Source organism: Myotis lucifugus, unplaced genomic scaffold (genome assembly GCF_000147115.1).
Source record: "Myotis lucifugus unplaced genomic scaffold, Myoluc2.0 scaffold_6, whole genome shotgun sequence".
Lineage (NCBI taxonomy): Eukaryota > Metazoa > Chordata > Mammalia > Chiroptera > Vespertilionidae > Myotis > Myotis lucifugus.
The window spans coordinates 7,147,939-7,162,148 of NW_005871054.1; the positions used below are offsets into that span (position 1 = coordinate 7,147,939).

Consider the following 14,210-nt stretch of genomic DNA (forward strand, 5'->3'; position numbering starts at 1 on the left):
GAAAACGGCCCTTCAGTCTTTCACCCCAGACTGGGCCCAGGCACCCTTTAGGGGGGGCCCCCCCCCCCCCAAAAGGGGGGTGTGGCCCAGCCCTGAAAACCAGCCCATCCAGCCCCTCACCCCAGGCCTGGCCCATGCACCCCCAGCGGGGACCCCCCCCCCGGAAGGGGGGTGTGATCAGCCTGCAAACACCCATCAGCCCCCTCACCCAGACTGGCCAGGCACCCCAGTGGGGACCCCCCACCCTGAAGAGGGTGTGACCAGCCTGCAAACACCCATCAGCCCCTCACCCAGGCTGGGCCAGGCACCCCAGCGGGAACCCCCACCCTGATCCAGGACACCCTTCAGGGCAAACCAGCCAGCCCCCACCCATGCACCAGGCCTCTATCCTATATAATAAAAGGGTAATATGCAAACTGACCCTAACAGCAGAATGACTGGTCACTATGACACACACTGACCACCAGGGGGCAGACGCTCAATGCAGGAGCTGCCCCCTGGTGGTCAGTGAGCTCCCACAGGGGGAGCTCTGCTCAGCCACAAGCCAGGCTGACGGCTGCCAGTACAGCGGTGGTGTTGGGAGCCTCTCCTGCCTCCTCAGCAGCGCTAAGGATGTCCAACTGCAGTTTAGGCCTGCTCCCCGCTGGCAAGTGGACATCCCCCCAAGGGCTCCCAGGCTGCCAGAGGGATGTCTGATTGCCAGCATAGGCCCAATCCCCCAGGGAGCGGGCCTAAGCCAGATGGTGGTCATCCCCCGAGGGGTCCCAGACTGCAAGAGGGCACAGGCCAGGCTGAGGGACCCCCCCCCCCCCCAGTGCACAAATTTTTGTGCACTGGGCCTCTAGTATATATATAAAGCCTAAACGACCATTAGCTATGATGCGCACTGACCACCACGGGGCAGACGCTCAACACACAGGCATGGAAACATGGAACAGACTGATGAATCTTGTGGGGGGGGGGCGGGGAGGGCAGGAAGAGATTAACCAAAGATGTTATAAACATACTAGAGGCCTGGTGCACTGTGCACCGGTAGGGTCCCTCAGCCTGGCCTACGGGGATCGGGCCAAAACCTGCTCTCCAATATCCCCCGAGGGGTCCCGGGTTGCGAGAGGGTACAGGCCAGGCTGAGGGACCCCATCGGTGCACAAATTCGTGCACCAGGCCTCTGGTATATCAATAAATGCCAAGTGTTTACTTGTACTTTGCCCTTCAGTAACACAAATTAGTATAAATTAAGTACAATATCTCTACCAAATGGGAATTATTTTTTTGAGTGATCAAACCTAGAGGAAAATGAGAGTTCTCATGACAAGACCTGTGGACTATTTCTGTAGTCTAGTCTATGCCAGACCCTCAACTGATGAAGGGTTTTATTTAAGTGAGGTGGAAAAAATGTCAGTTTTCCTCACTATTTTTTAACTACCTTCTATGTGACAACTGACAATATATAATCCTGGCATCTTACACTTTTCATATGCCATAACTGAAAGGTGATGAGTAAAATACAATATATTCCAGAAGACAGAAGAAACTTGTTCATATTCACATTTCTAACCTTTGAACAAAGACTAAATAAATCCTTCCAAGGGCCTGTGTATATTCTGCTGCTGAGTTTTAGAATTTCAATGGTATGATTACATTTTCCATCCCTATTTTGAGTGTTTTTCCTAGATGAAACTTTTCTAAAGATATACTTTTATAAAAGTAATAATCTTATTTTTTCACTGAAGAAAAACCACTTCTATATTTTTAAAATATATTTTTATTGATTTCAGAGAGGGAGAGAGAGATAAAAACATCAATGTTGAGAATCATTGACCTGCTACCTCTTGCACACCCCCTGCTGGGGATAGAGCCCACAACCCAGGCATGTGCTTTTGATTGGAATCGAACCAAGGGCCATTTAGTCCACAGGCTGATGCTCTATCCACTGAGCCAAACCAGGTAGGGCAAGAAAAACCACTTTTAAAAACAAATACTCAGTAACAGGATTTTTTAGCTCTTGTCCTATGCTTGTTTCAATTATCTTGCTGGGGAGTTTTTATTCCTTAATTTTCATTCCCAAAAGAGAACCATTATCAACAATATACTTATATTCCTCTTAATTTTTCCCTATATGTGCACTATCACATGCATAATTTTATATATGCTGTTTTGCCATTTGCTTTTTTCAAGTACAATAAGTACCTGTCCAAGATATGTTAATCTTAGTTTTGATGTTAATTTATTCTTAATTTTTGAGGGCATTTCTGTAATGAGTCATGGGGAAGGGAGGATGGGGAGTGGAGAGGGATCTGAGCTAACACTACCTCAATATATCTTTTTAAAAACAGCTTTAAGATGAAATACCCCTCCTAAAATGACTTAAGTAGTCACCAAATCAAGGTGCTAAATATTCTTATTACTTTTAATGCTTTTTACAAATTAGAAATAAGAAAAACAGCTTTCCGATGTAAATGTATTCTAAACATTGGCCCAATTAGTTGTTTTTATCAAAATTCAGTATTATGGGATCATGTCCTGTCTTCTTCACAAATGTAAGAAAGTCTTCAGGGCTCAACCCCATGGTTGCAGCATTGGTCATTGGATGAAAGTACACCTTTTCATGTCCACCTTCCAAAAAAGCAGAGTCCAGAACAAATTTCACATCTCCATCATCACAGAATAGTGCCAAGGGTGTGGCACAGCCTGAGCCAACTTTTAGCTTTTCTAGCATGGCTGTTTCATCAGCGAACCGCAGATTTCCACTCCCGACACCTAACTGCTTGGCAAGGTCATTTAAATTAACTTGTCGATCATGAAGAACTGTCACCAGCCAATAGCCTTTTTTCTTTTTGTCTTTAAGAAATAAGTTCTTACTGTGTGCTCCTTTCAAATGTTGGACATGAGGCATCATTTCTTCAACTGTAAACACCTGTAAAATGTCACATGAGAAATTTAAAAATAATATGCATGTATACACACACTGTATACACACACAGTTACAATGTATTTTGCTTGCTGGGCGAAAACAGCAACGTTAGGGAAAAAAACACAGCAAGGTTAGGAAGCACTCAGTGCTCTGGATTTCACCCATTATGAAATACAAGCCTTTACCAGCTCAATTCCTCATATCGGGACCTCAAGTAATTTATCTTAGGTCAGTTCTCTATTCCAGTGTGCTGACTGACCAAGCCCTCACATTCTTAAAATACTTTTTGTCTTTTTTTTTTTTTCTTTAAATTGAAAGTTTGTAACAGCCCAGATTCCTTAGCATCCCATTACATCTAGATCAGGTGACAACCTCCAATCTACAGGTATGTAACCAGGGTGAGGGTGAGGGTGAGGGCAGGGAGTGAGACCCTGGACTGACAGAACAGCAGAAAGCTGGCAATATGCACAGGTCAAGGAGCGTGTGTGGACTATATGGGAGGGGAGAGGATCAGAGAAAATGATAGTTTTGACGTTAAATTTGTGAAGTTGAGAAGACTTTTAATGGACTTCTCCCTTTGGAGATTGCCATACTTAGCTGTTACCAGTAGCTGTCACGGAAGCTTTGGGTAAAAAGGTTATGGACCCGCAGCTCTCAAGTTACAACTGGTTCTGTGAAATATTTGCAAATCTCCATATACACTAAATCATGTGAAACATTCCAAACTCTCTAACCCTGGTGTCCTGCCGGGGTGCGTGATGCCTGATACGTCGTAGCTACTGCAGAGACAGTTTTCTGCTGGGTGACTTTACACATCAAGCGGACAAACTGAGCAGCATCTCGCAACAGTTTACAATGCACCAGTTCTCGGTATGTTGCACTAGTTCTCAATATGAAATGTGAGAAAAGAGGAAAACAAGTTTTCTCACAGAACATCATAATCCCAAATCCAGGGGCCTTGGATGCTGTTGGGTCCTTTCCGTACTAGAACCCGGGAAATGCCCAAGATGTTCGTTTCTGCGGCCTTGCCCGGAAGACGCTACAGCAGCGCCCACCCGCCCCGGCCCGGCTGTCCCGGCGGGGGCGTCTCACCTCCGGGTGCTCCACGACCTCCGCGCGGATGGCGAGGGCGTCGAGCCTCTGCTCGAGCGCTGCCCGCAACTCAGCACCCGCCATGCCCCTGTCGTGGCGAGCGGGAGCGGCCGTGGGCGAGGAAGTGCCTGGCATCTGGAGGTTGATGAGAGAGCCTATTGGGCCGCCGCTGGAAGCCCAGTGCCGGCGCCTTCCGGGGGTGGGCGGGGCCTTCCGGGATAGGCGGGGACTTCCGGGGGCGGTGCCTCCCTGGGGTGGGCGGGGACTTCCGGAGGGGGCGGTGCCATCTCCGTGCGCCCCTCCCTGCACGTTCCCGAAAGCGATCCCTGGACGCAGCGTTTCAACACCTGCGCGGAGGGAAGATCAGAGAACATGGTAGTTTTGATGTTAAAGGTTGCACCTGAGGGAAGCAACCTTGAAAGAGTAATGTGTTGAGACCATCTGGACAGTAACGGCCACTGAACCGTGTTATGGCCTCTGTATAACATACTACAAACTATCTGGATGGAGGTCTTGTCTTGCAGCCTCCCAAGACAAGCCGCCTAACAAGTCCCCTTGCTTATTAAACCTGTCACCTGCCAACATGGAGCGGCCGTTTCGGCTTGTCCTCTGTGTAGGGGACGGTTTCAGGTTTCACCAGGGAAACTCCCTGAGTTTGTGGACCATCAGGGAGAGAGTTGGGGGCCAATCCCTATCCTTTTAAGACTTATCAATTTTTTAATTATAATTCCTCTTTACCCTTTCTGCAAGTTAACTTTTGTTATTATTCATCTGTGAATAGTTAGCTGCGGCAGCCTGGACCCAGCTTTTTCAGAAGCAGTTTGCCTGCCTCTGGTGGGGTGGCTTCTGCTATCCTTAGAAACTTCACTGAACCCTTGTATGAGGCCTGAAATGTCACGTTAGGGTTTATGAAATTAGATTAAGCCTCAAATCCCAAATAAACATAGATAATCCAAGGGATGTCTAACTCCAGTGAGAATAGATTTAGATCATTTCTGGGGTGCAAACTGAAGGCCTGGAAAAGGAAGCCCCTTCAGAAGACACAACAAAGTATCTATCTGGGTCCTCACTGCATAGGCCTTGGTGGAAACTGCAAGAACTGACTTCACAATTTCACCCAGGTTGGCCTTGGACAGCACATGATAACACTTCTCAGCTTGCCCTCGCTTGCATGGCTCAGTGGATAGGGCGTTGGCCTGTGGACTAAAGGGTCCTGGGCTCGATCCGGTCAAGGGCACATGCCCGAGTTGTGCGCTCGAGTGTGCAGGAGGTATCCAGTCAATGATTCCCTCATCATTGATGTTTCTGTCTCTCTCCCTCTCCCTGCCTCTCTGAAATCAATAAAAATATATTTTAAAAAAATAATAAAACTTTTCAGTTTAACCACTTCTAAAAACTACTGAGCCATGTTTCCCTACTAATTATTGTTTCATCTAATTATTTGATCTCTGATTATGAACCAACAGGCTACTTACTACTCATGGCCACCTAAATTCAGATCAATAACAAAAGCAAACATACTACACTAGAGGCCAGTGCACGGAATCCGTGCACTCAGGGGGCGGAGGGTCCCTCAGCCCAGCCTGCACCCTCTCGCAATCTGGGACCACTGCTCCTAACCGCTCGCCTGCCTGCCTGATCGCCCCTAACCACCTCGGCCTCAGCCCCCGCCACCGCAGCTTCATCCAGAAGGACGTCCGGAAGGTCATTCAGCTGTCTGGTCTAATTAGCATATTATGCTTTTATTATTATAGATTACTGAGTACTTAGAAAACAGACAAGGGAGAGAGGCTTACCTGGAACTTTTTTTCATGTTTATTCTTTTATTTCCCCATTTGTGAATTAGCTTTGTTTATGTCTTGGCTCATTTAGCTACTGTATAAATGTTAATGGCTTTCACATTCCACCTAATTTTTATTAAGAACACTCAATTCATTAAAATTTATTTTGGCATGTAAGGTTGGTGGGGCTCACTTTTCTTATTAGCTTTTCCTCTAAGAATGAAAGTAGAAAGCAATCAATAACAAGATCACCCTTTGGAAGATAAGGCATAGCCGGAGTGATTGTCCTTAAATATTTGAAGACTTTGAAGACTAAATATCCAAATCCAATCACAGTGACTAGAGAGTAAGCAAGGAAAGAATAATTGGAATCTGATTGTACCTAAGCAATGTAAATTATGTCCCAAAAGTAGGAAAACATTAACCAAGGATAGGATCTCCGTGGTAGCTACAAAAGAATGAAAAGAGATAAAATTGGCAGTGCATCCAGCACATCGTGTACCCAGAAATCTCATCCATCAGTTATGCAAGGCATGAATCCCTCCCCTAAGCCCACCTCCACTCCCCACCACCACCACCACCACCCAGCCACCCCATAGCTAATCCATCATAATTGCCTCCTTTCCCTTTTCACCACCTCCAGCACGACAGCCCAGCGATTTTCAACCCGTGTGCTGCAAGAATTTTTAAAACATGCAATACCTGACTTAGTCAGGGCCACGTTCCCTGGTATTTTTTCCTTGTATGTGTCTTATAAGAACCTATCCTTTCTCCCACATTTCCGGGTTTAACTTCCCTCGGAGGGTAGGCACTCACAGCCCCAGAAGAGCAGCAATAAACTTCTAGAAAAGGAAGGGACCTGCAGAAGCGATTACCGACGCGCGGCTGACCCCGGGAAGAGGCTACACATTGAACTAACGCCTCCCGCGCTGGGCACCGCCCACCCCACCCCGGTCCTGGCAGCAAGAGCGATTATTCCGGATGCGGACCTCTGAATTCGGGGAAGAACCGCTTCCGGCGGTACCGGAAGCCCGGTGGGGACCGTTTCGGAGACGGACTGACTGACCGTCAGTACCCGCAGGTCCAGAAGGTGATCTGCGCCTGGTCTCAGAGTCCAGAGCCTGCAGGCCTTTTGCAGGAGCTGAGTGAGTGGGGTCCCCCAGCCGGTCGTCCGGGTGGCGTATGTTGTTTGACCTAGAGTGTCAGTGGCACAAGTCATACACATTGCGCTTTTCCAGGATGCATTTCTCCCCTGCGTGACCCTACTTCAGGCTTCCGAAGCGGTCTGCAGCCGGAGCGCCGCGGCAGGTGCGGACCCCAGTCCCAGCCTCCCCTGTGCCCAAGGTTGTCGGGCTCGGGTTCGAGGCCGCCAGATCCGGGCTTTCTCTACAGTGACTTCTTTTCACCTTTCAGATAAGTCCCAAGGCTTCCAGTTCCATTCGGACGTGTCCACCAGTTCAGCTGCATGTTGGATATTTCCAACATCCTTTTCCAGATTCCATGAATTTCCTAGCGGCGCGAGAACGCCGAACTGGGTGTCAGAACGCCTGGGTTCTAGTCCTGACTGCCATTAACTAGCGGTATGACATTCGAGAAGGTTCTTTTTTCTTCTCTCTCTCTCTCTCTCTCTCTCTCTCGCTCGCTCTCTGGCTTTATTTTTCTTTTCTCTAAATTGAGGGGCTTGAAATTAAGTAACAAGTAAGGTTCCTTCCAGTTTTGATATTTGGATTATTGCACCCAATGTGTTTGTCTAATTCTGGCCTTAATTACGTATCTGTGCTTTGGTTAATCTCTGTGTAGGGCCTTTCCTCCTGTGCGTCCTTGTGAAATCTGGTTTGGGGCTCATTAAAATTATTTTTTATTTACTAAGGTGTCCCGTGCTTCCTGAGCACACTTTAGTGCCTAAAGAAGGTACTGTAAATGTGCCACTCTTGAGGTGTTCAATGTGCCTGAGGATCATTACATGGGAACACCTAGAGACTGTGAACTCTGAAGGGGCTCTGGCTTATTAAACTATGAATCAACAACCTCAAACACACTGCCGGAAGCTGGTGCTCAGAAAATGTTTGCTGAGGAGAAAAATTCTGTGGCAGTGTTCTCCCAATAAATTCTTCCATTCCAAGAATGATATTCAGAAGGCATTATTTAATATATTTTATTGATTTTTTTACAGAGAGGAAGAAAGAGGGCTACGGAGTTAGAAACATCGATGAGAGAGAAACATCGATCAGCTGCCTCCTGCACACTCCCTACTGGGGATGTGCCCGCAACCAAGGTACATGCCCTTGACCAGAATCAAACCTGGGACCCTTCAGTCCGTAGGCTGACGCTCTATCCACTGAGCCAAACCGATTAGGGCATCAGAAGGCATTATTTAATAGATCTTTATGGGGTGTCTTCTTCCCTCTCTAAAGTATCTGGGGGGGAGGGGGAGGAGAAGATGGTGAATGTTGAAGGACAATTTCACATAGAGGGAGTTTATGCAAAGGTTCAAAATTAGATGACAGGCTCTGGCCAGGTAGTTCAGTTGGTTATAGCGTAGTCCCAATACGCCAAGCTTGCGGGTTCGACTTCTGGTCAGGGCACATACAAGAAGCAGCCAATGAATGCATAAATAAGTGGCATAACAAATTTCTCTCTCTCTCTCTCTCTCTCTCTCTCTCAATAAAAATATTTTTTAAAATAATAAAAATATATTTTAAATTTAAAAAATAAGTGGCATAACAAATTGATCTCTCTTTTCCTCTCTCTAAAATCAATAAAAATTTTTAAAGATAGCCCTGACCGGTTTGGCTCAGCGGATAGAGCGTTGGCCTGCGGACTGAAGAGTCCCAGGTTCGATTCTGGTCAAGGGCATGTACCTTGGTTGTGGGCACATCCCCAGTGGGGGGTGTGCAGGAGGCAGCTGATCGATGTTTCTCTCTCATCGATGTTTCTAACTCTCTATCCCTCTCCCTTCCTCTCTGTAAAAAATCAATAAAATATATTTAAAAAAAAAAATTTTTAAAGATAGATGAAAAACCTTTGGAGATTATAAGTGGGTAAGAATAGCAAAAGCCTGGGAGGTAGGAGTGAGGGGACTATTAAGAGGGTAGGAAATGAAGTGAGATTAGCAGAGGGCAGATATAGCATGTTTTGAAGTTGTACATTAAACTGGGGGGCCATTGGTAGTTGTTTAGCAGAGAGCTGATGAGTTCATATTTGCATGTTAGCAAATCACTCTATTTTTAATTTGATTAGCTGATGTTTTTCAAGAGTGAAAAAAGCCCTTTATAATTTTGTTACTATATTTCAGTTCTATCATAGTCGGAACATTAACAATAATAATACTTAACGTCTAGAGAGTAGTTAGAATGGAATCCCAACTCTTACTGGACTGGGAGCTCTTCCAGGGCAGGAACCCACTTTTATTCATTGTCACTCCAGTACAGCGGTTCTCAACCTGTGGGTTGTGACCCCTTTGGGGGTCGAACGACCCTTTCACAGGGGTCGCCTAAGACCATCAGAAAACACATATATAATTACATATTGTTTTTGTGATTAATCACTATGCTTTAATTATGTTCAATTTGTAACAATGAAAATACATCCTGCATATCAGATATTTACATGATGATTCATAACAGTAGCAAAATTACAGTTATGAAGTAGCAACGAAAATAATTTTATGGTTGGGGGTCACTACAACATGAGGAACTGTATTAAAGGGTCGCGGCATTAGGAAGGTTGAGAACCACTGCTCTAGTACTTTACTTTGTGTAGAGGAGATACCAATTAATATCTGCTAACTTGATTTAAATATTAACCAAAATACTACTTTAAAACTTTTTTTTCTAGGAGAAACATGAACCAGAAGTTGCTGAAGTTGGAGAACTTGCTACGATTTCACACTGTTTGTAGACAGCTGCACAGCCTAGGTCAAAGAAGAACGTTAGCACAATGGAGGCGTGTGTTTTCATCTGCTTACCCAGTGCGGCCAGCTCCGCAGCACACCGGGTCCTGGCAAACAGACTTGCTCTTTGGGGCTGCTTTATCTCAATATAGGCTTCTAGTAACAAAGAAGGTAGTTGTAGATTTCTGGCATTACTGTATTATTTGGTCTGAAATGAAAGTGCCTGGAGCCATGAGTAGAAGTCCATTTTGAGTATTTTGTCATTTACAGACTCTTTATTCCATAGTGCTACACTCCAGGTAATAAATCTTTGTGAAGAAGGGAAGTTCTAGTTGTTCTGTAATGCTGATGAATTTGGTTACTTGGAAATTGGTGTAGAACAGTGAATTAAGGATGCAGGATTTTAAAATTTAGTCTTGAGATTTACCTGTTTATGGGAGTGTTAATTCTTAGTAGAAGCTGTGATTGTGGTAGATATTCCAGAATAAATATAAATTGTCACTTAAAAGTTGTTTCTTACTCCTTCATGCGTTCTGATTTTTTAATAGGAAGTAAGGCCACGGAAGTCTCAGTTATCTTCAACAAAATCTAAAAAGGAGGTGGAGGTATGGATTGGAATGACTGTTGAGGAGCTGGCCAGAGCAATGGAAAAGGACATAGGTGAGCCACATAATTTTATAAGGAAAAATAATGGGAACATGGATACCTGGAATCTTATTTGCAATGAGACTGAGGCATTCAAGTATGAAAATTAGACTGGTAGTTTAAAAAGTTGTCATTACAATATTCTTCACTTTAAGTCACAAACTATAATTCGTTTCTTGGCTCTTTGCCAAATGTAGTTCTCCCAACATTTCACTTCTAATAAAAGTGGAAATGATTTTATCTGAACTAACCTTTCTCAGAAATTTAGTGATATATTAGATTAAGTCCAAATAATTTTTTTGGACTGAGGAACCATATTTGTATTCATTTACTTCCCCTTTGGTTTTCTATAATTTTATGAATTCCCTTTTCCACTAATTTTGACATTATAGGTAGTATCAGCAGAAAAATATTCATAGTATTAACTACAACTTTTAATAATACTATTTCTATTTGTAAATATATAGCATTATAGTCATATTTATCCCTATTGCACCATTGATGTATTTATTACCAATTTGGGATTGTTGGAACAGAATGAGTCTTTATTATTATAACCTGACATTAAAATTTAGTAAACAAAAATAGCCTATGATTGTAATAAAATGACAAGCAAAATAAAATGACAAGTAAAGCAGGGTCTTGGAAAAAGGAAAGAATTAATAATAATAACATATTCATTGAACTGCTACTATGTATTAATACTTTATATTTATTAACTCTATAATTTTCACAGTGCATCTAGAGGTAGGTGTGATTATTATCCCCATTTATAGGTTGAGAAACTGAGGCATATAGAGGATACATAATTGCCTAGGATTTCACAGCTAGTACATGATAGAGCCAGGATTTGAACCCAGGGATTTTGGCTCTAGAGCCTATGCTTTTCTTATTCACAAACCAAATTATCTCTCAAGAATTGTTATTTGCACCATAGAAATAAGGAAATACAATAAATCAGAGAAAATTTTTTTTGAGAACCTTGTGAGTAAACTTATACCAGCACATTACTGAATAGGATGTTCTTTTAGTGTAATGGTCTGGTTATGTGAGGATGATTTTATTTCATATCTTTCTTCCAAAATTTATATTACATATCTTTCTTCCAAAATTTATATTATAAAAGGCCTGTGGCCCTAACGCTGTAATAACCAAAGACCAGCATGGGTGGGCGGGGCTGCGCGATTTCACACTCTGGGCTTCTAGTATATTTATAATTAACATTTATATTTAAATGTTCACTTTCTAAACATTTAATTTCATGAACCTAAAAGGTTTTATCTGTTCCACCCAGATTTTATTTATGAAGCTTTATTGAACACTACTATGGACATAGATTCACTAGAAGCAGACTCACATTTAGATGAAGTCTGGATCAAAGAAGTGATAAAGAAGGCAGGAATGAAGTTAAAATGGAGCAAATTAAAACAGGACAAAGTCAGAGAAAATAAAGATGCCGTGAGAAGGTAAAATGTAACAATATATATTGGGGGAAGGAGACCACATAGTTTTATTCACACTTTTTAATAGAAAGGGTTGCCTTAAAATTTCTTTTGCAATTAAAATGATGTTAAACTTTTCTTTGAAGTGCTTAAAGCATCAGTATATTCAGGTTATTATAAAACTCTTAAGGGTTATTTTTCTAAGTTTATATATTGATCCTGAATCTTAAATTTTTTATTCAGTTCTCATTGTTATGAAGATGTCAACTGTAGGTGTGTAGTCACATATTTTGTCGTAGGTTGTATGCATAGAAGAGGAAAATACTTTGGTCTAAGGAATGCTGAATGTTAGGTTTTATCGATAATGGCAGTTCACATAGATAACTGCAAATCAATTCACTGGCTATCAACTGTTCTGATGTTTAAGAAATGAAATTCCTTTGCTGTTAATTGTAGGCCCCAGGCAGATCCAGCTTTATTAACCCCAAGGTCCCCAGTGGTAACTATAATGGGTCATGTTGATCATGGGAAAACGACGTTACTTGACAAACTGCGAAAAACTCAAGTGGCAGCAATGGAAGCTGGAGGCATCACTCAGCACATTGGTGCCTTTCTTGGTATGAAGACAACTTATCTTACAATGTGCTTGGGAACTCCATATATTCTTCCTTAAACCTAGTGTCATAGTATGAAATGTACAAATTCAAAGTAAAAGGAAAGGCTAAAGGTTAAAGCCATTGGTTTGATGAAGTGTAGAGCAGGTGGTTAATAAAGTTTATTTTGTACATTCTGTAAGAAGAAAATTATATTATCTTTCTATTCTAGCCCATTCTTAGTTCATGAGCTTAAATTCTTCAATGCTAGGTTGTGGCAATAAATAATAGCTACCCTTTACTGAGCACCTAGCATGTGCCCAGCACCTGTGTTGAGCACCTTATATACTTTATCTTTTTTTTTTTAATATATTTTATTGATTTTTTACAGAGAGCAAGGGAGAGAGATAGAGAGCTAGAAACATCGATGAGAGAGAAACATCGACCAGCTGCCTCCTGCACATCTCCTACTGGGGATGTGCCCGCAACCCAGGTACATGCCCTTGACCGGAATCGAACCTGGGACCTTTCAGTCCGCAGACCGACGCTCTATCCACTGAGCCAAACCGGTTTCGGCATACTTTATCTTTTTTATCTTCAGAAAATATCATTAGGTAGGTATCAATATTCCTACTTACAGGTAAGGAGGCTGAGGCTTGTTTAAGTTAAGGTACTTGGTAAAGGTACTTACACAGCTAGTAAGTGGCAAAGCCAGAGTTTAAACACAAGGCTTTTGGACTCAAATCCTGAGCTACCGATTATATATGAAATAGCCTTTGTTATTCAAGGGAGTTGTGCAGCTGATGTTTGCTATGCAGGGGTGGCTACCTATGTAATCCTCAGTGTATTCTCTCTCCAGAATAGATATTATTTGGTACATTTATGAAAGTAGTTATATTCTAGAAAGATGAAGAGTTTTAGTTTGAAATTATTACATGCAAAGAAAACCCTACAGGTTTCGCCGGTACATTATCAATTGTTCTGATTAAGATTAATGGAAGGAATAAAATTATTTTAAAGAATTAGTTGTGTTTGATAATGTCACATGTATTTCTTCATGTTGAGAAAGTACCTGTTTGAGTTCTTAGTGTTCTTGGACTTCTGTTTCCACAGTCTCTCTGCCTTCTGGGGAGAAGATAACCTTTCTCGATACTCCAGGACATGCTGCGTTCTCAGCGATGAGAGCCAGGGGTGCTCAGGTCACCGACATTATCATACTGGTTGTAGCTGCAGATGATGGAGTGATGAAACAAACGGTAGAATCCATTCAGCATGCCAAAGATGCTCAAGGTGCTATGGCAAGAGCCACTTTTCTGGGATAGTGCCCATGTTGCTCATTTAGTCTTCATGGCAATCTCAGGGTTATTATAGCTGTTCTTACAGATAAGGCTCAAAGACAGTTGAATTATTTTCCCACAGACTTTAATACTTAGAAGAGTGTAGCAGGATTCAATTTGGGACTTGTGATCACAAGTACAGTTCTTTCTCTACTGTTTATTTGGCATCTGATCTTCTAGCTTTCAGTGTTACTCTCTTTCCTTTTTAATTTCTCAAAATTGCCTTTGTGGAATGGACTCTGTTCTTAATGATTTTAGGGAATATAATAAAAAGAAGAGAGTGATAAATTTGCCAGGGATCCTATAACAGAGCAGTTGGTTAAGATACATGATATTTTTTAAAAATATATTTGTATTGATTTCGGAGAAGAAGGGAGAGGGATAGAGAGATAGAATCAATGATGAGAGAGAATCATTGGTCAGCTGCCTCCTGCACCCCCCACTCTGGGGATCTAGCCCGCAACCCATGCATGTACCCTGACCAGGAATCAAACCATGACCTCCTGGTTCATAA

The 14,210-nt window shown here is 42.8% G+C and overlaps 2 protein-coding genes and 1 non-coding gene across 9 annotated transcripts in view; 1 reads left to right on the forward strand and 2 right to left on the reverse strand.

Moving 5' to 3' along the window:
* Positions 1–2,383: 2,383 nt before the first annotated feature.
* LOC111822972 (prolyl-tRNA synthetase associated domain-containing protein 1) lies at positions 2,384–4,200 on the reverse strand. The gene is made up of 2 exons (XM_023746757.1): positions 4,007–4,200; positions 2,384–2,917 (listed from the first exon to the last, which is right to left on the reverse strand). The coding sequence occupies exons 1-2, from the start codon at positions 4,139–4,141 to the stop codon at positions 2,483–2,485; spliced, it is 570 nt and encodes a 189-aa protein (XP_023602525.1). The 5' UTR covers positions 4,142–4,200; the 3' UTR covers positions 2,384–2,482.
* A 114-nt stretch (positions 4,201–4,314) lies between these two features.
* Positions 4,315–6,783, reverse strand: LOC102417973. The gene is made up of 3 exons (XR_002826980.1): positions 6,490–6,783; positions 5,803–6,235; positions 4,315–4,353 (listed from the first exon to the last, which is right to left on the reverse strand). It is a non-coding gene; the product is annotated as an uncharacterized LOC102417973 (transcript).
* A 10-nt stretch (positions 6,784–6,793) lies between these two features.
* MTIF2 (mitochondrial translational initiation factor 2) overlaps positions 6,794–14,210 on the forward strand; it is a 19,686-nt gene continuing 12,269 nt past the window's right edge. The window contains exons 1-8 of one of the 7 annotated variants that reach the window (XM_006083332.3): positions 6,794–6,932; positions 7,026–7,095; positions 7,201–7,367; positions 9,625–9,850; positions 10,228–10,339; positions 11,619–11,790; positions 12,223–12,383; positions 13,473–13,649. In XM_006083332.3, the coding sequence (XP_006083394.1) occupies positions 9,632–9,850; positions 10,228–10,339; positions 11,619–11,790; positions 12,223–12,383; positions 13,473–13,649 (841 nt within the window). In that variant the 5' untranslated portion in view covers positions 6,794–6,932; positions 7,026–7,095; positions 7,201–7,367; positions 9,625–9,631. Of the gene's footprint in view, positions 7,096–7,200; positions 7,368–9,624; positions 9,851–9,908; positions 9,979–10,227; positions 10,340–11,618; positions 11,791–12,222; positions 12,384–13,472; positions 13,650–14,210 lie in introns of those variants that run through there. The other 6 variants (XM_023746758.1, XM_023746762.1, XM_023746763.1 and 3 more) reach the window with 6 other exon arrangements.

Coding starts and splice junctions, on each gene's coding strand:
- LOC111822972 (XM_023746757.1), bottom strand. CDS start 4,141: ATGCCAGGCACTTCCTCGCCCACGGCCGCTCCCGCTCGCCACGACAGG. Junction 2,918..4,006: donor AGGTCGTGGAGCACCCGGAG/GTGAGACGCCCC, acceptor GACATTTTACAG/GTGTTTACAGTTGAAGAAAT.